Source organism: Vipera ursinii, assembly GCF_947247035.1.
Source record: "Vipera ursinii genome assembly, chromosome: 3".
Taxonomy (NCBI): Eukaryota; Metazoa; Chordata; class Lepidosauria; order Squamata; family Viperidae; genus Vipera; species Vipera ursinii.
In genome coordinates, this window is record NC_139516.1 from 118940458 (window position 1) to 118964262 (window position 23805).

At 41.0% G+C, this 23805-nt stretch overlaps 3 protein-coding genes across 3 annotated transcripts; all 3 read right to left on the reverse strand.

Annotated features, from left to right (window-relative positions):
• Positions 1-1067: 1067 nt before the first annotated feature.
• LOC310638917 (protocadherin alpha-5-like) lies at positions 1068-3518 on the reverse strand (the record flags this gene model as incomplete). The annotated part of the gene is made up of 1 exon (XM_083360279.1): positions 1068-3518. One exon carries the CDS (start codon positions 3516-3518, stop codon positions 1068-1070), a length of 2451 nt encoding a protein of 816 aa, XP_083216405.1.
• A 108-nt stretch (positions 3519-3626) lies between these two features.
• LOC310638918 (protocadherin alpha-5-like) lies at positions 3627-10225 on the reverse strand (the record flags this gene model as incomplete). Its single annotated transcript, XM_083360280.1, has 2 exons — positions 3627-3755; positions 7865-10225. The coding sequence occupies 2 exons, from the start codon at positions 10223-10225 to the stop codon at positions 3627-3629; spliced, it is 2490 nt and encodes an 829-aa protein (XP_083216406.1).
• A 605-nt stretch (positions 10226-10830) lies between these two features.
• LOC310638919 (protocadherin alpha-10-like) lies at positions 10831-23511 on the reverse strand (the record flags this gene model as incomplete). The annotated part of the gene is made up of 3 exons (XM_083360281.1): positions 21117-23511; positions 11820-11984; positions 10831-10869 (listed from the first exon to the last, which is right to left on the reverse strand). Exons 1-3 carry the CDS (start codon positions 23472-23474, stop codon positions 10831-10833), a joined length of 2562 nt encoding a protein of 853 aa, XP_083216407.1. The 5' UTR covers positions 23475-23511.
• Between the last annotated feature and the right edge of the window lie 294 nt (positions 23512-23805).

Genomic DNA, 23805 nt, shown 5'->3' on the forward strand with positions numbered 1-23805 from the left:
TTCACATGTAACAAGCTTATTAATCAGAAAGGTATAGTATACTTTGTCCAATGACTTGGTGAAATCAGTATGTTAGATGTTCATACCATTCCTACAATTTCAGTAAGTTGAGTAACTCTTTAGAGTAAGAGATCATCTGGCTGATCTCAAGAAAGTAAACATGTTTGAACTGTATGTAGATGGGGGACCACCAAGACATCCCAGGCTTACAAAATAGATTGTGAAGATAAAAAAAAGAACACCTCACAGAAGTAAAGGACTGGCAAAGCACATCTGAACTGAGAAAAATGTCTGATTAAATGAATAAAGTCCCCATTTGACATGTACTTGAAAAATCCAAGCAGATTTTTAGCCTTTACTGCTTAATTGCTCCATGAGCCTCTCAGAATAAAAACAGGTATTCCCCGAGCTCCATCATTTTCAGCTATGAAGCCCTGCAGGCTCAGATTTCCCTGTCAGCTGCCCTTTGCTGAGAATTTGGGAATCTCAGGACCACACATCTGCAACTTGGCAAGGTTGGGAAATACTGCTGAGCTGTCAAAACCTCAGATCCCCAAGTCTTGTTCTGTTGAAGGTTGCAAGGTTTTCCCTCCTACAATCCCCTCACACTTCATCTATTCTCTCAGATTATTCGTTCAGCTACATAAAATAAAGAGCTGGGTTTCAATATGACATAATCCTACTCCATTCCAAAAACACATACTAACTTCACACCAAACTTACAAATAAAGTTCTGCGTCATCTAACAGATTAATGAAGTTTTAAGGTTTGTAATTTATACTAGCCGTAAATATTGTCACAAAAAGAGGCATCATACTGAGAACTGATTCATCAAATAATAAAATTATCAACAAAAGAAAAATAATTCAGTAATGCCCATCTGAAAACAAGACAAAGATAAAAAAATAGCTTGACAGAGCAAAATGATTGTATCAATTGAAGAGTCTTCTTAGGTTTAATTTCATTCCTATAGCTTCTAAAATTGAAAAAAAACATTTCTTCATAAAATATATTAGTGATTTCTAAATTTCTCAATTTATTTACCATCAGTGTCAAAAAATAACAATTCAAAAACAACATTGTCTCGAGACTAATCCTAAATGATAACTATTAAAATAGGATGCTGGGTGGATGAGAAGGACTCCAAGAGCTGGACTCACCTTTTTAGCAGAATCTAGAGGCACATCAACCCCATTGATTAGTTCCCCATTATCTGTAAAGACGGGAATGTTGGGACTGAAAATCATGAGGTCACTCTTGGCACCAGCCTCTGCGCTCACCCCTGCCAGGATGTGGCTGTGGCGATTGGAATAGGACCAGCTGCCCACTTCACTGGCACAAACCAGGGTGGCCATGCCAGGGCCATAAACCATGGATTCCTTTGCCTTGCAGTGGCATCGCAGGGCCACATAGATGAGAATGGACAGCAAGAAGAGGCTGGAAACAGAGCAGATGGCAATGATCAGATAGATATTGATTGAGTCCACCAGAGGCATGAAGGTCTCCACAGATCTTCGAAGATTAATATCCGATTTGATTGTCTGACCATTTGTCACCAGTGACACACTCAGGGTGACTGTGGCTGAGAGTTGAGGTTTTCCATGGTCCTTCACCAGAACCAGAACATTCTGGATTTTGCCTCCTTCTGACTCATCCAGAGGATATTTGGTACTCACCTCACCGCTATACTGGCCCACAGACCATGGACCGCTGCTTTCTTCAACCAATTCGTACCTGAGCCACGCATTGTAGCCAGAATCTGCATCCAAGGCATGGATCTTGCCTACAATATGCCCAGGCATCACGGGGACCACTAGAAGAATCAGGTTGTCTTCTGATGATCCTGAAACGGTAGGTGCATTATCGTTCTCATCCAGTACAAAGATCTGAAGTGTCACGTTGCCACACAAGGAGGGCATTCCAGCATCCTTGGCTCTCACCTGGAACTCCAGCAGTTTCAAGTCCTCATAGTCCAAGGACTGCAAAGCATAGAGCTTTCCACTCTCTGAATGTACAGAGATGTAGCTTGACAATGGCCACAGCTTCTCGTCTATCCAATAGGTGATCAGGGCATTCTCAGCTACGTCTGGGTCCGAGGCAGATACTGTGAAGATGTGAGCACCAGGGGGATTGTTCTCCTTCACAAAGACTGTGTAGGAGGGCTGTGGAAAAGTTGGAGCATTATCATTTATGTCACTGATAGGCACTAAGAGGCTGATGCTAGAAGACAGTGGTGGAACGCCTTGATCTTCCACTGTCACAACCATCCTGTACTCAGCCACCTGCTCTCGATCTAGGACTGCACCAACAAGCAGGGAGTAGTAGTTCTTGAATGTGGACTCGAGTTTGAAGGGTACTCCAGTGGGCAACAGGAAACAGCTGATTTGTCCATTGGTGCCAGAATCCCTGTCAGAAGCACTGAGGATGGCTACCACAGTCCCTGGAGGGGAGTCCTCTGGCAGTGGCACAGAGAGAGAATTCACAGATAATTCTGGAATATTGTCATTCATGTCCAACACCTCTATGAGAACCTTACAGTGTCCAAATAATGGAGAATTGCCTTTATCTTCTGCAACAATTGGAAGTTCATAGAACTTACTTTCTTCATAATCCAATTTTCCAATAACTCTGATTTCCCCAGTATCAGAATTTATACTAAACAACTTTGTGACATAATCTAGGCTATCAGTAAAAAAATAAGAGATTTCCCTATTAATCTCTTCATCTAAATCTGTTGCATTCAGAGTAATAACTAATGACCCACTAGCTGTATTTTCTAGCAATTTCACCCTATAAACAGATTGGTTAAATACAGGAGGGTTGTCATTAACATCCAGCACATTGATGATTAGCTGAACAGTTCCTGTGAGTTTTGGTTCACCCCCATCAGTGGCTGTCAGTACTAAATGATGCACAGGACTCTCCTCTCTGTCAAGTGGAACCTTTAACACAAGTACTACAGATTTACTCTCATCTTCATCATTTCCTGAATCAAGAGCAAAATGTTTGTTTGGGCTGAGCTTGTAATTTAACAGAGCATTAATACCAATATCTGCATCAGAGGCTCCCTTTAAAGGGAATCGGGTACCAGATGCTGTTAGGATTTCAGCCATGCTCAGGATCTGTTCCCTGGCAGAGAAGACAGGAGCATTGTCATTAATGTCTTTGACTTCCACCTCCACATGGAAGAACCTCAGAGGTTTCTCCACAATCACCTCCAGATGAAGGACACAGTCTGCGGTCTTGGCACACAGCTCCTCCCTGTCTATCCGGGAATTTACAAACAAGATCCCATTCTGCAGGTTTACCTCAAAATACTCCTTCTCTCCTTTGGACACCATCCGGAACATCCGAGGCACCAGCTCGCTCACCTCCAACCCCAGATCCTGGGCGATGCGGCCCACAAAGGTGCCGTGCTGGGATTCCTCCAGCACAGAATAATGGAGCTGGCCGCTCCCCATTTTCCAGGCGGTCTGGAGCAGAAGCAGCTGCAGCAGCCCCTTCGGCCAGGTAAGCATCGCAGACACAGGCACAACACCCGCAAGCTTTTCTCTTTTTCTCTAAACACCTTGCCTTCAAGGGGTCAGGAGCGGAGCCCACGTAGCCCAGCCATGCTGGCAATGCTTTCATAGATTGGATCTTGGCTTGTTGAGATTTCTCTGTTGTTCGATCTTTCCCTTGTAGATCTGGTCGGCAGCAATGTCGGTCCCTTTAAGGGAGGGGCTCTGCATTTTCAGTTTCACTTGGAGGGTTTCCTTAGGAAACAGCGACCTCTTGTGACCGCATTTCAAAATGGAGAAACAGACCTCCATTCTTTATTCAGCTCAGCCTCTGTGATAGGAGGGCGTGCTATTCCTTTATGTATCTCTGATGTGTAGTTTTCCTTCTTTTGTTTTCTGTTATATTAATTTAGATCTTATATTCATCCCTTGCTGGTTCAGTGAAAATGCACTATAATGGAATGGATAGTTGTCTGCTTCGCTGGCCACCTTTCCCATTGTTCCCAGCAGCTGAGCAGCAGACAAGTGGGGAGAAGTTGAATTAGTTGCAAAGCATTTGAATAAGACTTTTGACCAAGATCACAAACAGTGTACCGTAATATTAATTCCAAAGAACCGCAATAGGGCATTCAAATGCTATGAAAGCAGAAGTACCTTTCCAGTTTTATTTCTGAGATCTTGAACCTTTTAGGCAAATGACAAGTAGGGCAAGTTCTCAAAACTCAGATGATGTCATAATTGGCTTTATTCCTGAAATAGATTACATGTTGCAAATAATCTAACCCACAAGATAGTAACTCTTGGACCTTTCCCTGATTAGTCTGTTACTTTTGATGTCATTACCAAGTCTATAAAGTATAATTCCAAAATTATTTCTAGGAGAGTATAGAAGATATTTTAAATCATTAATTAAGTCCCTGCCTCAGAATCAATAAATAATTAGGTAGTGAAACCAGTTTCAAAGTTCTATTTGTGTGATCCCTTGAAAATTATATTGTATTGGTATAAAAACTATATCTGATTCTCTGTTTTTGCATTTGCATTGGGGGTTTTTTGTTTGTTTTTAGTTCCCTTTTTTATTCTGCATTATTTTTTACTTTCATAGGTTTTTTTAATCACTTTTTTCCACCACTTATTTTCAGATGTTTAACATGTTCAATTTTGTACTAAATATTTTGAGAAGGAAAGAAGTACAGAAATTCAAACATTTCCATTTTTATATTTCACTTCAAGTGACTTAATGAGTCTGTCACTAAATAACCTCACATAAGAATTTTTTCACTGTTGTTTCCTTTATACACATGAACACACAGACACACTGAACATCTAACCATCATAAAGAAAATTGTACCTTTATTTTTTATAGTTCAGACGAAAACAATTGGAAACTGATTAACCTCATTAGCCTGGTAGAAAAAAAATTCATGAAGGTAAAGGTAAAGTTTCCCACACACATGCGTGCTAGTCGTTTCCAACTCTAGGGGCCGGTGCTCATCTCCGTTTCAAAGCCGAAGAGCCAGTGCTTGTCCAAGGATGTCTCTGTGGTCATGTGGCCGGCATGACTAGACGCCAGAGGCACACGGAACGCTGTTACCTTCCCACCGTAGTGGTCCCTATTTTTCTACTTACATTTTTACGTGCTTTCGAACTGCTAGGTTGGCAGAAGCTGGGACGAGTAATAGGCGCTCACTCTGTTACTAGTCTCCACTAGTCAACCTTTAATCTAGAGCAGGGGGTGTCAAACTGCCCCCCCCACGGAACATAAAGTTAATAATCAGCATATTAAAGGGTTTTCCATGAAGCCTAATTAATATTATTTTGTCATTGGTTGCAGTGTAGCCAAGTATTGCTCTTGTTATATTCTCCTGATAATAAAGGCAACATTGCTCTGTTTTTCATATCCTAAGTAGTCAGCCATGTCATCATCTTGATTAAACATGTTCCATTGCAGTTCATTACAGTTTTCTAATGCCTATAATGTCAATGTATGGTTGATTCATTTCCTTTTTCTCTGTGTTTTTGCTTCCTATGTTCCATGTTCCCGCTTAAGTCTGTCTTCAGACTTTGAATTTTCTCCTCCTAAATCAGCAGTTTAGTATCCTGGATACTTTCATCCAGAGACACCAAAAATACCCTTAGTAGTCCAAAAGATCCTCAGCTATCCTACCCAAGGGGCCCAATCATCTGGTACTATATCATCCATCACAAACATTGGCTATCCATGCTGTTGAATAGCAGCAACCATCTCTTCTATAACTCTCTTGTAGGGAAGAATGAATATATAGCTCGGTACCACGGTTTATTCCAAGCTTCTCTGTTCTAGTCAGAATCACTCAATTTAGTGCATATATATCATGGGAGAAGTTCCTGATAATCCCATGTCCAGATTGAAACCAGGTGGGGGGTTTTTTCTGTCATAACTCCAACATGAATGAGCAATCTTTAGAACAGAATACAATGGTTTTGGAAAGAGAAATATGGATTGAAGATATTTAGAATTATATGCAAAAAGCTGAATTCATCATCATATTAAGAAATATGGATTTATTATCTTTAAGGTAAAGGTAAAGGTTCCCCCGCACATGTGTGCTAGTCGTTTCCGACTCTAGGGGCTGGTGCTCATCTCTGTTTCAAAGCCGAAGAGCCAGCGCTTGTCTGAGGACGTCTCCGTGGTCATGTGGCCGGCATGACTAGACACCAAAGGCGCACGGAACGCTGTTACCTTCCCACCGTAGTGGTCCCTATTTTTCTACTTGTATTTTTACGTGATTTCGAACTGCTAAGTTGGCAGAAGCTGGAACGAGTAACAGGCACTCACTCTGTTATGCGGCACTTGGGATTCGACCCGCCAAACTGCCGACCTTCTGATCGACAAGCTCAGCGTCCTAACCCACTGAGCCACCGCGTCCCTTACTTTCATCTTTACATACATAATATAAAGACTGGTAGATTTTATATTACCATATAATTGAGGATTAAGTATTAAAGTTTCAAGTATATTATTTTTATTTTATTTTTTTCCTTGTTTTAAATATTATTTTCTTCTGTGCTCTCTTTCTCCCACTCAGTCCCTTCCCTAAAGTGTTAAAAAGAAAAACAAATATAGTCATGTAAAGTTGGGACTCATGGGATTTACCACCAAATATTAGCCACAGAGGTTTGACTCTACATACTTGTCTTCAGTTTGATGAGTTGCTAATTCTTTGGAAGATAGACTCAAAATTCAGAATCTTGACAAGACTTGAGCTATGGGTCCTATCCACAAGATGCAGTTCAGTGGTGAGAGCTTCACAGAATACAACAGGGAAACACTGCTGAGCTTCAAAACCTTAGATTCCCCAAATCTTATTTTGTTGAAGGTTGCAAGGATTTCCCTCCTTCAGTCCCCTCATACTTCCATCTATTCTCTCAGATTATTCATTCCGCTTAATAAGATAAAGACCTGGGTATTAATATGACATAATCCCAGGAGTCTTGAAACTTGGCCCTTTTATGACTTGTGGACTTCAACTCCCAGAATTTCTCAGCCAGGCATGCTGGCTGAGGAACTCTGGGAGTTGAAGTCCATAAATCATAAAAGAGCCAAGTTTGAAGACCCCTGACATAATCCTTCCCCACTCCTAAAATATATGTTAAGTTGACGCTACTCTCAAAGACTTGAGGAGAATTATAGAACATAACAATTAGGAGGGACCTTGGCTTGGGAACATCACTTGATTCCTTCCAATCTCAAAATGCGTGACACTGCAGATGTTGCAATAAAAACAGGATAAAAGAATCCACCTAATGGTTGTTAAACTGAGAAAGCCATTCCAGTTTGTATTAGTGAGCTCTAGTACAAGGTGATCATTGATCATTCTAGTAAAAGGGATATACAGTTATAATTTATAATTTCTGTATTATAAGTGTATTATTTCTATCCAATATTAACGCCTTTACAATATTATACTTTATTTCTAAATTTCCAACAATATATTAACAACATATAAACTCCCCCAAACAAACTTATAAGTAAGGTTCTATGGAATCTAGGAGGTTTAACATTTGCAATTTATGCTAGCCATAAATATTGTCACAAAAAGTTGAGAATTGATTCATCAATTAACAAAATTATCAACAACAGAAAAAATATTCATTAATGTTCATTTACTTTCAGGTAAATGACAAACTTTCTTTGCACCTTTCTATAGCTACTCAAATTAGAAAAATATTTTTATAAAAAAGTATTTTATAAATCAATGTATTTGCCATCAGTGCCAAAACCTAATAATTCAAAAACAACATCGTCCCAAGACTAATCCTAAAAAATAAGTATTAAAATAGGATGCTGGGTGGATGAGAAGGACTCCAAGAGCTGAACTCACCTTTTTAGCAGAATCTGGGGGCACATCAACCCCATTGATTAGTTCCCCATTATCTGCAAAAACAGGAATGTTGGGACTGAAAATCATCAGGTCGCTCTTGGCACCAACCTCTGCGCTCACCCCTGCCAGGATGTGGCTGTGGCGATTGGAATAGGACCAGCTGCCCACCTCACTGGCACAGACCAGGGTGGCCATGCCAGGGCCATAAACCATGGATTCCTTTGCCTTGCAGTGGCATCGCAGGGCCACGTAGATGAGAATGGCCAGCAAGAAGAGGCTGGAAACAGAGCAGATGGCAATGATGAGATAGATGTTAATTGAGTCCACCAGAGGCATGAAGGTCTCCACTGATCTTCGAAGATTAATATCCGATTTGATTGTCTGACCATTTGTCACCAGTGACATACTCAGGGTGGCTGTGGCTGAGAGTTGAGGCTTCCCATGATCCTTCACAAGAACCAGAACAGTCTGGATTTTGCCTCCTTCTGACTCATCCAGAGGATATTTGGTACTCACCTCACCGCTATACTGGCCCACAGACCATGGACCGCTGCTTTCTTCAACTAGTTCATACCTGAGCCACGCGTTGTAGCCAGAATCTGCATCCAAGGCATGGATCTTGCCTACAATGTGCCCAGGCATCACGGGGACCACTAGAAGAATCAGGTTCTCTTCTGATGATCCTGACACGGCAGGTGCATTGTCGTTCTCGTCCAGTACAAAGACCTGAACAGTCACATTGCCACACAAGGAGGGCATTCCAGCATCCTTGGCTCTCACCTGGAACTCCAGCAGTTTCAACTCCTCATAGTCCAATGACTGCAGAGCATAGAGCTTTCCACTCTCCGAATGTACAGAGATGTAGCTTGACAATGGCCACAGCTTCTCGTCTATCCAATAGGTGATCAGGGCATTCTCAGCTACGTCTGGGTCTGAAGCAGATACTGTGAAAATGTGAGCACCAGGGGGATTGTTCTCCTTCACAAAGACTGTGTAGGAGGGCTGTGTGAAGGCTGGAACATTATCATTTATGTCACTGATAGGCACTAAGAGGCTGATGCTAGAAGACAGGGGTGGAATGCCCTGATCTTCCACTGTCACAACCATCCTGTACTCAGCCACCTGCTCTCGATCTAGGACTGCCCCAACAATCAGGGAGTAGTAGTTCTTGAATGTGGACTCAAGTTGGAAGGGTACTCCAGTGGGCAAGAGGAAACAGCTGATTTGTCCATTGGTGCCAGAATCCCTGTCAGAAGCACTGAGGATGGCTACCACAGTCCCTGGAGGGGAGTCCTCTGGCAGTGGCACAGAGAGAGAATTCACAGATAATTCTGGAATATTGTCATTCATGTCCAACACTTCAATGAGAACTTTACAGTGCCCTGATAATGGAGAATTGCCTTTATCTTCTGCTACAATTGGAAGTTCATAAAACTTACTTTCTTCATAATCCAATTTTCCTATTACTCTGATTTCCCCAGTATCAGAATTTATACTAAATAGCTTTGAGACATGTGTAGGTACTTTATTACTAAAAAAATACAAGATTTCCCTATTAATCCCTTCATCTAAATCTGTTGCATTCAGAGTAATAACTAACGACCCACTAGCTGTATTTTCTAACAACTTTACCCTATAAACAGATTGGTTAAATACAGGAGGGTTGTCATTTATATCCAGCACATTGATGACCAGCTGAACAGTTCCTGTGAGTTTTGGTTCACCCCCATCAGTAGCTGTCAGTACTAAATGATGCACAGGACTCTCCTCCCTGTCAAGTGGAACCTTCAATACAAGTACTACAGATTCACTCCCATCTTCATCATTTCCTGTATCAAGAGCAAAATATTTGTTTGGGCTGAGCTTGTAATTTAACAGAGCATTAGAACCAATATCTGCATCAGAGGCTCCCTCTAAAGGGAATCGGGTACCAGATGCTGTTGTGAGTTCAGCCATGCTCAGGATCTGTTCCCTGGCAGAGAAGACGGGAGCATTGTCATTCATGTCTTTGACTTCCACCTCCACATGGAAGAACCTCAGAGGTTTCTCCACAATCACCTCCAGATGAAGGACACAGTCTGCGGTCTTGGCACACAGCTCCTCCCTGTCTATCCGGGAATTTACAAACAAGATCCCATTCTGCAGGTTTACCTCAAAATACTCCTTCTCTCCTTTGGACAGCATCCGGAACATCCGAGGCACCAGCTCGCTCACCTCCAACCCCAGATCCTGGGCGATGCGGCCCACAAAGGTGCCGTGCTGGGATTCCTCCAGCACAGAATAATGGAGCTGGCCGCTCCCCATTTTCCAGGCGGTCTGGAGCAGAAGCAGCTGCAGCAGCCCCTTCGGCCAGGTAAGCATCGCAGACACCCGCAAGCTCGTTCTCTTTTTCTTTAAATACCTTGCCTTCAAGGGGTCAGGAGCGGAGCCCACGTAGCCCAGCCATGCTGGCAATGCTTTCATACGTTGGATCTTGGCTTGTTGTGATTTCTCTGTTGTTAGATATTTCCCTTGTGGATCTAGCCGTCAGGAATGTCGGTCCCTTTAAGGGAGGGGCTCTGCATTTTCAGTTTCACTTAGAAGGTTTCCTTAGGAAACAGCGACCTCTTGTGACCGCAGTTTAAAATGGAGAAACAGCCCTCCATTCTTTATTCAGCGTCTGTGATGGGAGGGCGTGCTATTCCTTTATGTATCTCTGATGTGTATTTTTCCTTCTTTTGTTCTTTAACTATTATATTAATTTAGATCTTATATTGATCCCTTGGTGCTTTTGTGAAATGGAATGGAATGGATATTTGTCTGCTTCTCTGACCATCTTTCCCATTGTTCCCACAGAGGAACACCGACAGATTGAATTAGTTGCAAAGCATTTGAATCAGACTTTTGACCAAGATCACAAACAATGTAATATTAATTCCAAAGAACCGCAATTCAAATGCTATGAAAGCAGAAGTACTTTTCCAGTTTTATTTCTCAGATCTTGGCTGGATATGCAGTTCTTGAACCTATTAGACAAATGAAAAGCAAGTTCTCAAAACTCTTGTGATGTCTTAACTGGCTTATTCCTGAAATAGATTGCATGTTGCAATGAATCTAATCCATGTATTTCATATGTACCCTGTTTAGCGTATATAATCCTGTACTAAATATTTTGAGACAGGAAAGATAATGAAGTTCAAACTTTACTCTTTTTTATTTCAAATGACTTAATGTCGCTAAATAACCTCACATAAGAATTTTTCACTTTTTTTTCCCCTTTATACACACACAGCTACAGACGCACTAAACATCTAAGCGTCATGAAGGAATTTGTACCTTTATTTTTCATAACTCAGAAGAAAACAGTAGCAAATCTATTAACCTGATTAGCCTGGGGGATTTATGAACTCAAGTCACCACTAGTCAACCTTGAATCAAGAGAATCAATCTGTTTTTATACACACACACACACACACACACACACACACACACCTTTAATGTAGGTTTTTCCCCCCTCAGATAGATAGAGTAGCTCAGGTATAGAAACCATCTGACAGTGATGTTTGTCTGTGCATGTAACAGATAGTTGTCCACTGTTTTATTTCCTCCACCTTGGGACCAAGGAAACAAGTCAAAGGTTTCTTCTGTACGATATTCTTTCAGCTTCTTTAGGGATGCTATTAAATGCACCCTCAAAGTTGAACACATTTTTCAATTTCTCTTTTCTTTCCACCCCCATAATCCTTACTGCCCTTATTAGCACTTTTTTAAAATTTATCAGTAACTATAATTATTTTGCCCAACCTTGGATATAGTACTTGAGAGGGATTTAAACGTACTGCAATTATTCCTTCCTATAATTTAGAAAATATAATTCTTTTGATGCAGAAGAAATTTTCATTTCCCTTTTTGGGTAGAAAACTACCTGGCACTGAAACAACTTTATGATATGAAAAAATAAATCAGCCATACTAACAATTTGTTCCCTGGAAGCATTGTCATTAACGTCTTCGACTTCAACCTCCACATGGAAGAACCTCAGAGGTTTCTCCACAATCACCTCCAGATGAAGGACACAGTCTGTAGTCTTGGCAAACAGCTCCTCCCTGTCTATCCGGGAATTTACAAACAAGATCCCATTCTGCAAGTTTACCTCAAAACTGGAAAAGTGCTCATGTGATACCAACCTACAAAAAGGAAGAAAAAAATTGTTCCAGAAAATTATAGGCTAATCAGCTTGACACCAATACCTGGGAAAATCCTGGAAAAGATAATCAGGCAAAGCATTTGTGAGCACCTAGAAATGAACAAAGTGACTACTAGAAGCCAGCATAGGTTTACTAAAAGCTGAACATGCCAGACACACCTTATTGCATTCTTTGATCAAGTGATGAAATGACTGTACCATCAATATGCTGTGGATTGAGTATACTTGGATGTGATAGAGATCTAGGTGTCCTAATAGACTACCATTAAAGTATGAGCAGGCTGCCAAAAATCCTAGGCTGCATTAACAGAGGGATAAGATCACAAGAAGCGCTAAAGCCACTTGATAAAGCATTACTGAAACCAGACTTGGAATACTGCAAACAATTCTCGTCACCATGATACAAAAAAGATGTTGAGACCCCAGAAACTGTGCAGAGAAAAGCAAGAAAGCAAGAAAGATGATAAAGGGTCTGTGCTGGTTACAGCAAGCAGCTATTTTAGGAGTAAGAACTGTCCCCTTAAGGGATAGCCTCTTGGGTAATGTAGTTATAAGTTACTTGGTAACATCTGTGTTTCAGATTGGCCACTGGGAGGGACTTCCATTTGGATACCTGGGTTTCCTGCCTACGTGCAGGGTTGCATGTTTTTAATGAATTCCAGCCACGAGAGCCACGGGCCTTTTTGCTCCGTTCAACATGGGAAAGTCTACTTTTTTTACCTACGTGTATGGGATAAGATTATGAAATGTACTTCAGAAGGATCTCTTCAGTAACTGTGAGTTAATGTTTAGAGAATGCCTGATGAATTAAAGTAATCTGCATGAAATCCTTTCCGTGGAGTTTATCTGCCTACTTCAAGCAACAGCCCCCTCTTCGCTTGAATCAGAACAGGGTCTGGAGGCTAAATCATACAATGAACAGTTAAGGGAGCTAGGTATGACTAGCCCACTGAAGAGGATTGTGGAGACATGATAACTGCCTTCCAGTACTTGAGGGGCTGTCAGAGAGAAGAGGGGATTGACCTATTCTCCAAAGCACCAGAGGGCAGGATAAGAAGTAATGTGTGAAAGCTTGTTAAAGAGAGATCCAACCTAAAAGGAGAAATTTTCTGAAATAGCTTGCCTCCCGGAGTTGTGAGAGCTCTATCACTGGAGGTTTTCAAAAATAGACTGGACAACCATTTGACTAGTATGGTATAGTCTCCTGCCTTGAGCAGGGGGTTGGCCTAGAAGGCCTCTGAGGCCTCTTCTAGCCCTACAATTCTACATCTGATATTCTATGTTCAAATCTGCCCAATGATACCAGCTGGACAGAAGCCAGAGAAGGCAACCAAGCCCTATGCCATGAAGATATTTACAGGTAATAACCAGCATCTTGAATTGCAGTAGTCCTTATGCAAGGCAACCAAGGATGAATGTCTCAAGAACTTCCCAATCCAGGTAATTGGTACACAAGTTGGATTTCTCCTAAGGTGTGCATCTGCCACCAGATTCTTAAGCAGGAAGCGTGAGTCCTAGAAATCCCCAAAGTGTGCATCAGTCCCAAAGGGGAAAGGACTATAGATAGTTCTTTATTTACTATCACAATAGGGACTGGAATCTTTGTTGTTGAGTGAAGCAATCATTAAGCAAAACATCATGACCCCTTTTTGTTCAACAACAGTAATTGTGGCACCTGCAGTTACAGTCAGTAAGAGATCTTGTGGGTCATTAAATTGAAAAAGGCCCAGGTAAGGAAAGCCTGGCACAGGCTATGCACAAGTGTCTCACAGTCCCAGAGCTGAAAATTCCTGCTGATACTCAAGCAGAATTTTCAGCCCAAAAGCAGGGAAACACTCACATGCAGCCTGCTCCAGACCTGTGCCACATCCCCAAGGGCCTCTCCCTAGGAGGCACGTTGCATTCCTTTTATTATTACCACTTTCTCCACTCTGGGGCTGAAAATCCTCCATGGCTGAAAATCCTACTTGGTTTTTGGGATGGATCTTTTGTAGCCAGCTTCCAGAAACAAGGTGGAATCCTCTTGCCTTTGTGGCATGGCTGTAAGTGCCCCACACTGTAAACACTCCATATCAAAATCCTGCTTGGCTTTTGGGATGGACTTTTCTCAGCCAGTCCCAGAAAAGAGAGCACGTGGTGGCAGTTTGCAATCTTCCCCACTGAATTTCTGGGGAAGCCAGTAGAGAAAATTGCAAATGGTGATACATGGTCATGGGGCACTTGGCAACTCTTCATAAGGGCGAATGGGTTTCCAAGCAGCCAGATCACAGTCACACGACTGTAGGAGTGCTACAATAACTATAACTTTGGAGATGGGTCATTAGTCCCTTCAGTACCATCATAATTTTGAATGATTATTAAATGAGGACTTGTAAAAATGAAAAGTCCCTAGCGTCAGTGTGTCCCAGAACTGTTAGCCTCTTAGTTTTTATCAGGGTTGAATCTAAACCTTTTTCTCTCCATCCAGTCCCCCACAGACTTCAGGCCATACTGCCTGATCAGTCTGGGGTCAAGGTAAATAATTGGCTTTTAACCACATATTGATGGTACCTGACCATTATTCATCAGAGGACCTCACCCAGTGCCTTCATGAAGAGGTTAAACCAAAGGGAAAAGAATATTCAGTATTCTGAGTTCTGAGGTACCCCATCCACCAAAGACTTCAGATTCAATTTCGCCTCTCCTGACAACACCAACTGAACCCAACCACAGGAGAAGGAGGAGAATTCTTGCAACACTGTGCCTCCCAGTGCCTATCCTTTCAGGTAGGCCAGAAGGATGCTATGGTTGATGCTGGCAAAATGTAGCGAGAGATCAAAAAGAACCAGTGTGATTCCAGTAACTACCTTTGAAATATCAGAAGCTATTTAAAAAATGAAAATAGGTAAAGCTCCAGCTCCAGACAGCCTCACAAGCCAATAAAAATATTTTGAGGAGCAACTCCTAAGCCATTAAAGGATGTAATGACTTGTGTACTACAGATATAGAGATGCCTCAAACTTGAAAAGAAGCTAATATTGTGTTTATTTATGTTTACCTAAGGAGGTTCAAGATGTTCTGAAGATAAAAAAATTATATACCAATTTCATTATTAAACAATTACTATAATTTTTTTACTGCAATACTAGCAGAAGGATTGAAGAAATTTCTACAGCCTTAGTCATGAAAGCTAATCTGGCTTTTTGCCAGAAAGACAGTTGAGAGACAATGAGTGAGTGAGTACTGTTTTGAATGTTGTTGGATATTTTCAATTTCATAATGAGAAGCAAGCAGCTGTAATATTTCTGGATGCAGAGAAAGCTTTTGATAACTTAAATTGGGATTTTATATTTAAGGTTTTGGAAGATATGGATTTTGGAAAGAAATTTATCCAAGGGATTAAGGCAATATACCCATCATAGCAAGCAAACTTTATCATTAATGGAGATTAACTAAAGCATGTGAAATTCAAAAGAATACGAGACAAGGATGTCCTCGATCTCCTCTGTTATTTATGTAAGTGTTGGAAGTTTTGAATAGCAGCATCTGAAAGGATAAGAACATTACAGGAATTAAAATGTTTATAAATTGAGTGTTTTCACTGATGACCTAGTTATATATTCTTGCAAGACCCCAAAACACTTGACAAAGAAGCTAAAAGACTTTGGCGCTTTAACAGGCTTCAAAACAAATAAACAGAAAACAAAAATGCATGTTAAGAATATGGTTTCTCAAGAACAGGAAATATTGACAAGAGAGTCAGGTTTTAAGATGGAGAAAAGGATTAAATACCTTGTAGTTACATGGACAAATACATTAAAAAATGGCAAAAAGATATTTTAAATTCATATGGCAAGGGGAAAAAATGATAATTTTATACAACGTACAAATTGCCAAAGAAAGAGGAGCTTTAAGTTGAAATTGTACTTTGATATTTGCTGCTTGGTGTTTATGAAAATGGGTGGCTCTCCAAAACAAGAGATGACTTGAATTAGAGGGCCATGAATTAAGATTTGGGCGGCATGCCTACTTGTGGAATGACAAGGTTAAGATGAATCTTGACTTTAAGAATCATTTTGTTATAACATCCTAAGGGTTTGCAATAAATATAAAACAAGATCCTCTATAAAGGTAGCCCTTTAGGTGTCAGTCCAGAAAAAAAACATTGACGAACTCTATTGGTGTACTTACGGTCAAATAATATCTTTCATTCAAGATGAGCTACTCTTAAATCTAAAGAAGGGTTAGAGTCAGAAGAATGTGTCTGTCATTGGTTTACATATATATATATAATTAAAACAAAGGTTTAAACTAAACAAAAAAAGTTATGGGTCTGCCCTTGTAAAAACTGAATTTGAGTTTGGAGATTTTTTTTTTAAGATATTCACTTTTTCCCCACGTCTGCTTCCATTTACATGTTCTCACAGATCTTGTAACACTGCTTCTGGACTCTTCTAGAAGTTCCTCGAAATTCTTTGTTAGGTTTGGTCCTGACCTCTTTGTCTTTCTTGGCTCTGGCTTCTTTTCTGGAAAATTTCTATTTCTATTTTTGTTCTATGGAACTGTTTATTCTACCGTCACTTTGATGTTCAGGGGATTTCAAAGCAAGTCTGTTCTCCTTGGAAATGGTACAGTCAGCCCCTGGCTAAGTCTTTGTTCTTATAGCTGAGCTCCTCTACCTCCCTTGTACCAATGATATAGTCAAGTCAGTTTCTGCATACTCCATCTGGATATGTCCATGAATATAGGCGTGGAGGTGGTGAAAGCTAGAATGCAGTAAGGTAAAGGTAAAGGTTTCCCCAACGAGGCATGCCAACACTAGGATGCAGTGCTCCTGTCTGTTTCTTGGCCGAGGGAGCCAGCATTGTCTGAAGACATTTTCTGTGGTCATGTGGCCAGCATGGCTATATGCCAAAAGCACACGGAATGCTATTACTTTCCCACCAAAGTGATACCTATTTACTCGCATTTGCATGCTTTCAAACTGCTAGGTGGGCAGGACCTGGGGCAAGTAACGAGAACTCACTGTCACATAGTGCTCCAGTCTTGAACAGGAGTTCACCCCATTGCACGAGCTTGGGCCTCAAACTCCAGCTGTCAGCTTTCCAGCAGACAATCTCAGTGTGTTTAACCACTGAGCCATTGCACCCCCATGCAGTATTGCAGACTAATTCGGCCCACTACCAAGATTTTGATCTTGACTGGCTCAGCCTTCCATCATTCTGAGGTTAGTGAAATGACGACCCAAATTGTTGGGGGGAGGCGGGGGCAATATGCTTAAAGAGGGTTGTAAAGCACTATGAAGCAGTATATAAGTGTAAATGCTATTGCTTAGTGCTATTGCTAGGGTGGGTTTTGTTGTTTTTGGAAGATGTTATTAGCAAGGAAGAAATCTTTGGACTGACAGAAATTGATATACGGTTCTCTTATTTCATTTCCATTTTCTCGGCTATAAGAGTCCAACTCTGTTTTCTTCCTCAGTTTTTCTAACTTTGGCATCACAATATCCATAAACAGCGCATTCTGCTTGCAAGTTCTATTGAACATTCAAATGGAATGTGACCATAGAACATATTAACTTCCTATTTTTCTGCATCAGATTTGGGAGCATAAACACGGATAATTGACACATTCGAGAAGCAATGGCGAACCTTTGATATGTGTGTCAAGGAAGACACACAACATTTTGGATGACATATCGGCAATCATCAACTTCTGACAACAAGTATTCTTGAAAACATGCCCCATTCTCATATAATTTTTGCCAGCTGTGGAGGTTGAATGAGAATGGGGTGTGCTCTTCCATTTCCTTCTGACTCTCCAGAAATCATGTGAGAGGTAGGTGCACAGCCTCTGGAACCTCCAACAAGTACATGAGAATGGGGCATGGTGCTATTTTTGGAGGCTACATAGGCTTCAGAAGAGCATTTTCTGAAACCACCTCAATAATAAAGCTTTTTGTGTCTGGAACAGCCGTGGACAGGCCATTGGGGCCTGTCAACTGAAAGAAAACACTGCTGGAAGACACGTGGTTCATGCAGATGCCGGGGAGTGCTGGGTCATAGGGAAATCATACTATTCCCCAAGTATTGAACTTCTTTGGGACAGTGTGAAGCAACCTATCTAAGCGGCAGTGGTGGCATTAGGGTTGAAGTCGAGGCCATATTTAGAATTAAATGGGAAAAAATGAATTCATCATATTAACAAATATGGATTTATCCTATTTATTTACATAAGATAAAGTGTAGTCAATATTATATTAGTCAACATAATCAACAATTAACTACTGATGTCCTTGTTTTCCTTTGTTTTAAATATTCATTTCAGAGGCACTCTCTCGTTCTCTCTCTCTTTCCCTCCCTCCCCCTCCCCCTCTCCTCCTCCCTCCTTGGCTAAAGAGAAATAACTTTAGCCATGTAAAGTTGAGAGTCTTGTGATCTACTGCCAAGTATTAGTTAGCCACCAAGTTTTGACTGTTCATACCTGCCTACAGTTTGATGAGGTTTTGATCAGCCTGCTTTGAATACATATTTCAAGTAAGCTATAGATTCACTGAATTCGCAAGGTATCAAGTTCACATTCAGCAAACTTATTAATCAGTATACTTTGTCAAATGCCTTGGTGAAGTCAGTATGCAAGATGTCCATATCATTCCTACAGTTTCAGCAAATTGATGCAACACCCAGCTGACCTTGGCTGATCTCAAGAAAGTTGAACTGTGAGTACGTAGATGGGGTACCACCAAGAGATCCCAGACTTACAAAATAGATTGTGAAGATAAAAATACCTTACAGAATTAAAGGACTATACTGAGTCCTCAGCATATCTATACTGAGAAAAATGTCTGATTAAATGAATAAAGCCCCCATTTGACATGCTCTTGAAAACCAAGCAGGTTTTTAGCCTTTACTGCTTCATTGCTCCATGAGCCTCTCAGAATACAACAGGCATTCCCTGAGCTCCATCATTTTTAGCTATGTAGGCTTGCAGACACAAGATTTCCCTCCCAGCTGCCCTTAGCTGAGAATTCGGGAAGCTCAGGATCACACATCTGCAACTTGGCAAGGTTGGGAAACACTGCTGAGCCGACACAGTACAAATCTCAGGCTGTCAAAACCTTTGATCCCCAAATCTTGTTTTGCTAAGATTGCAAGGATTTCCCTCCTCCAATCCTCTCATATTTCATCTATTTTCTCAGATAAGGTTGAATTACAAAAGATAAAGACCTGGGTTTTGATATGACATAATCCTTCCCCACTCCAAACAGACATACTAAGTTGACGCCATTCTCAAAGATTTGAAGAGAATTATAGAATGTAAGGATTGGGAGGGACCTTGGCTTGGGACTATCACTTGATTCCTTCCAACCTCAAAATGCATGACACTGCAGATGTTGCAATATAAACAGAATAAAAGAATCCACCTAATGGTTGTTAAACTGAGAAGGCCATTCCAGTTTGGATTTGTGAGCTCTAGTACAACCTGATCTTTGATCATTTTAGTAATATGACTATCCAGTTATCAGATATAAATTCAGTATTATAAATTTATTATTTCTATCCAGTAGTTAACCGCTTTACAATACTGTACTTTCTTTTTTTCTTTTTATTAGTTTTATTCATTTATAACATAAAATGTAAAAATACAAGAGCAAATAATAGAGGAGAAGAGTAGAAAAAGGGAAAACAAAAAAAAGGTGTGAAGAAGGGAAGGGGAAGAAATAAAAGGCATTGACTTCCAACTTTCCCTGTTGCAGTAAAATCAGACACTGAAATCAAATCTCAGTTGCATTTTATATTACATTTCTATAGTAGTATGCACTAGCCATTTCGGTATCGGCAAATCAGTCTACTTGGTAAAACCCAAAATCATAATATCATTTTTTCCATGTCAAGCACAAAACCCAGAAGCCATTTCCAAGAAGAAACAAAAGTACTTGTGTTATTTTCTTTTATCAGCACAGTCAATTTGGCCATCTCTGCTAAGTCCATCAGCTTTTGTAGCTATTCATCCATGGTAGGAATTGAGGCATCCATTCACTTTTATGCATAGAGAAATCTCGCTGCCGTCACCATATATAAAGTCAGAGTTCCCTTTTTTTCCCAGTTCTCTTTCCATTAGGCCCACAAGGAAAGTTTCTGGTTTAATCTTTATGTTCACTTTAAGATTTTCTCCATTAATATATGAATCCTACTCCAATATTTCCTTGCCTTATCACATGTCTACCATAAATGATAAGAAATCCCATCTTTACATTTACATTTGCAACGTTCATTTGAAATACCTTTATACATTCTAGATAACTTATCTGGTGTTAAATACCAGGGATACAATATTTTGTAAAATTTTTCTTTTAGGTTATAATTTAATGTGATTTAATTTTAAGCCTTTTACCCATATATTCTCCCACTGTTCAAGCATCACATTATATCCAAAATTCTTTGCCCACTGGATCATACCGTTTTTTACATGTTCATTTTCCAAATTCAATTTTAATAAAGTTTTATACTCCAATATTATACTTTTTATTTCAAAATCAAAATCTATCAACAATATAAAAAAATTACAAATAAAAATCTGTGTATTTAGCAGATTAATAACATTCAGCAAGTTTCCAAACCATGCAACAGACATATTGTTACAAAAAGAGGAATCAAATTGACAACAGATAATAAATAATAAAATAAAATAAAATAATAAATAATAAATAAATAAAATAAAATAATAAATAATAATAAAATAATAAAATTATCAACAAAAATCATTCACTAATGTCTACCTATATACAAAACAAAGATGAAAAATACCTTGGCGTGGCAAAATGATAATATCGGGTGAAAAGCCTACTTGTGTTTACTGTTATTATATGACAGATTCACTTATTGTTAAGTAAACTACCAACTTTCTTTCCATATCTTCTCAAACTGGAAAAATATTTCTTCATAAAAAAAGTATTAACGATTTGCAAATCAATTTATTTTCCATCAGTGTCAAAACCTAACAACATTGTCCCAAGACTAATCCTAAATGATAAGCATGAAAATAGGAGGCTGGGCAGATGAGAAGGACTCCAAGAGCTGGACTCACCTTTTTAGCAGAATCCGGGGGCACATCAACCCCATTGATTAGTTCCCCATTATCTGCAAAAATGGGAATGTTGGGACTGAAAATCATCAGGTCGCTCTTGGCACCAGCCTCTGCGCTCACCCCTGCCAGGATGTGGCTGTGGCGATTGGAATAGGACCAGCTGCCCATTTCACTGGCACAGACCAGGGTGGCCATGCCAGGGCCATAAACCATGGATTCCTTTGCCTTGCAGTGACATCGCAGGGCCACGTAGATGAGAGTGGCAAGCAAGAAGAGGCTGGAAACAGAGCAGATGGCAATGATCAGATAGACATTGATCGACTCCACCAGAGGCACGGTCTCCACTGACTTTCGAAGATTAATATCCGTTTTGATTGTCTGACGACTTGTCACCAGTGACACACTCAGGGTGGCTGTGGCTGAGAGCTGAGGCTTCCCATGGTCTGTCACAAGAACCAGAACACTCTGGATTTTGCCTCCTTCTGACTCATCCAGAGGATATTTGGTACTCACCTCACCACTATATTGCCCCACAGACAATTGACCACTGCTTTCTTCAACCAGTTCGTACCTGAGCCACGCATTGTAGCCAGAATCCGCATCCAAGGCATGGATCTTGCCTACAATATGCCCAGGCATCACGGGGACCACTAGAAGAATCACATTCTCTTCTGATGATCCTGACACGGTAGGTGCATTGTCATTTTCGTCCAACAGAAAGACCTGAAGAGTCGCATTGCCACACAAGGAGGGCATTCCAGCATCCTTGGCTCTCACCTGGAACTCCAGAGGTTTCAACTCCTCATAGTCCAAGGACTGCAGAGCATAAAGCTTTCCGCTCTCCGAATGTACAGAGATGTAGCTTGACAATGGCCACAGCTTCTCGTCTATCCAATAGGTGATCAGGGCATTCTCAGCTACGTCTGGGTCCGAGGCAGATACTGTGAAGATGTGAGCACCAGGAGGATTGTTCTCCTTCAAAAAGACTGTGTAGGAGGACTGTGTGAAGGCTGGAGCATTGTCATTTATGTCACCGATAGGCACTAAGAGGCTGATGCTAGAAGACAGGGGTGAAACGCCTTGATCTTCCACTGTTACAATCATCCTGTACTCAGCCACCTGCTCACGATCTAGGACTGCACCAACAATCAGGGAGTAGTAGTTCTTGAATGTGGACTCAAGTTTGAAGGGTACTCCAGTGGGCAAGAGGAAACAGTTGATTTGTCCATTGGTGCCAGAATCCCTGTCAGAAGCGCTGAGGATGGCTACCACAGTCCCTGGAGGGGAGTCCTCTGGCAGTGGCACAGAGAGAGAATTCACAGATAATTCTGGAATATTGTCATTTATGTCCAACACTTCAATGAGAACTTTACAGTGCCCTGATAATGGAGAATTGCCTTTATCTTCTGCTACAATTGGAAGTTCATAGAACTTACTTTTTTCATAATCTAATTTTCCAATTACTCTGATTTCCCCAGTATCAGAATTTATACTGAACAACTTTGTGAGATATAGAGGGACACTATCATGAAAAGAATAAGAGATTTCCCTATTAATCCCCTCATCTAAGTCTGTTGCAATCAGAGTAATAACTAATGACCCAGTAGCTGTATTTTCTAGCAACTTTATATTATAATCAGATTGGTTAAATACAGGAGGGTTGTCATTTACATCCAGCACATTGATGACCAGCTGAACACTTCCTGTGAGTTTTGGTTCACCCCCATCAGTGGCTGTCAGTACTAAATGATGCACAGGACTCTCCTCTCTGTCAATCAGGACCTTTAACACAAGTACTACAGATTTACTCTCATCTTTATCATCACCTGAATCAAGAGCAAAATGGTTGTTTGGGCTGAGCTTGTAATTTAACAAAGCATTAGTGCCAATATCTGCATCAGAGGCTCCTTCTAAGAGGAATCGGGTACCAGATGCTGTTGTGAGTTCAGCCATGCTCAGGATCTGTTCCCTGGCAGAGAAGACGGGAGCATTGTCATTAATATCTTTGACTTCCACCTCCACATGGAAGAACCTCAGAGGTTTCTCCACAATCACCTCCAGATGAAGGACACAGTCTGCGGTCTTGGCACAAAGCTCCTCCCTGTCTATCCGGGAATTTACAAACAAGATCCCATTCTGCAGGTTTACCTCAAAATACTCCTTCTCTCCTTTGGACAGCATCCGGAACATCCGAGGCACCAGCTCGCTCACCTCCAACCCCAGATCCTGGGCGATGCGGCCCACAAAGGTGCCGTGCTGGGATTCCTCCAGCACAGAATAATGGAGCTGGCCGCTCCCCATTTTCCAGGCGGTCTGGAGCAGAAGCAGCTGCAGCAGCCCCTTCGGCCAGGTAAGCATCGCAGACACAGGCACAGCACCCGCAAGCTCTTCTCTTGTTCTCTAAATACCTTGCCTTCAAGGGGTCAGGAGCGGAGCCCACGTTGCCCATCCATACTGGTAATTCTTTCATAGGTTGGATCTTGGCTTGTTGTGATTTCTCTGTTGTTCGATCTTTCCCTTGCGGATCTGGCCGGCAGGAATGTCGGTCCCTTTAAGGGAGGGGCTCTGCATTTTCAGTTTCACTTAGAGGGTTTCCTTAGGAAACAGCGACCTCTTGTGACCGCATTTTAAAATGGAGAAACAGACCTTCATTCTTTATTCAGCGTCTGTGACAGGAGGGCTTAGGAAA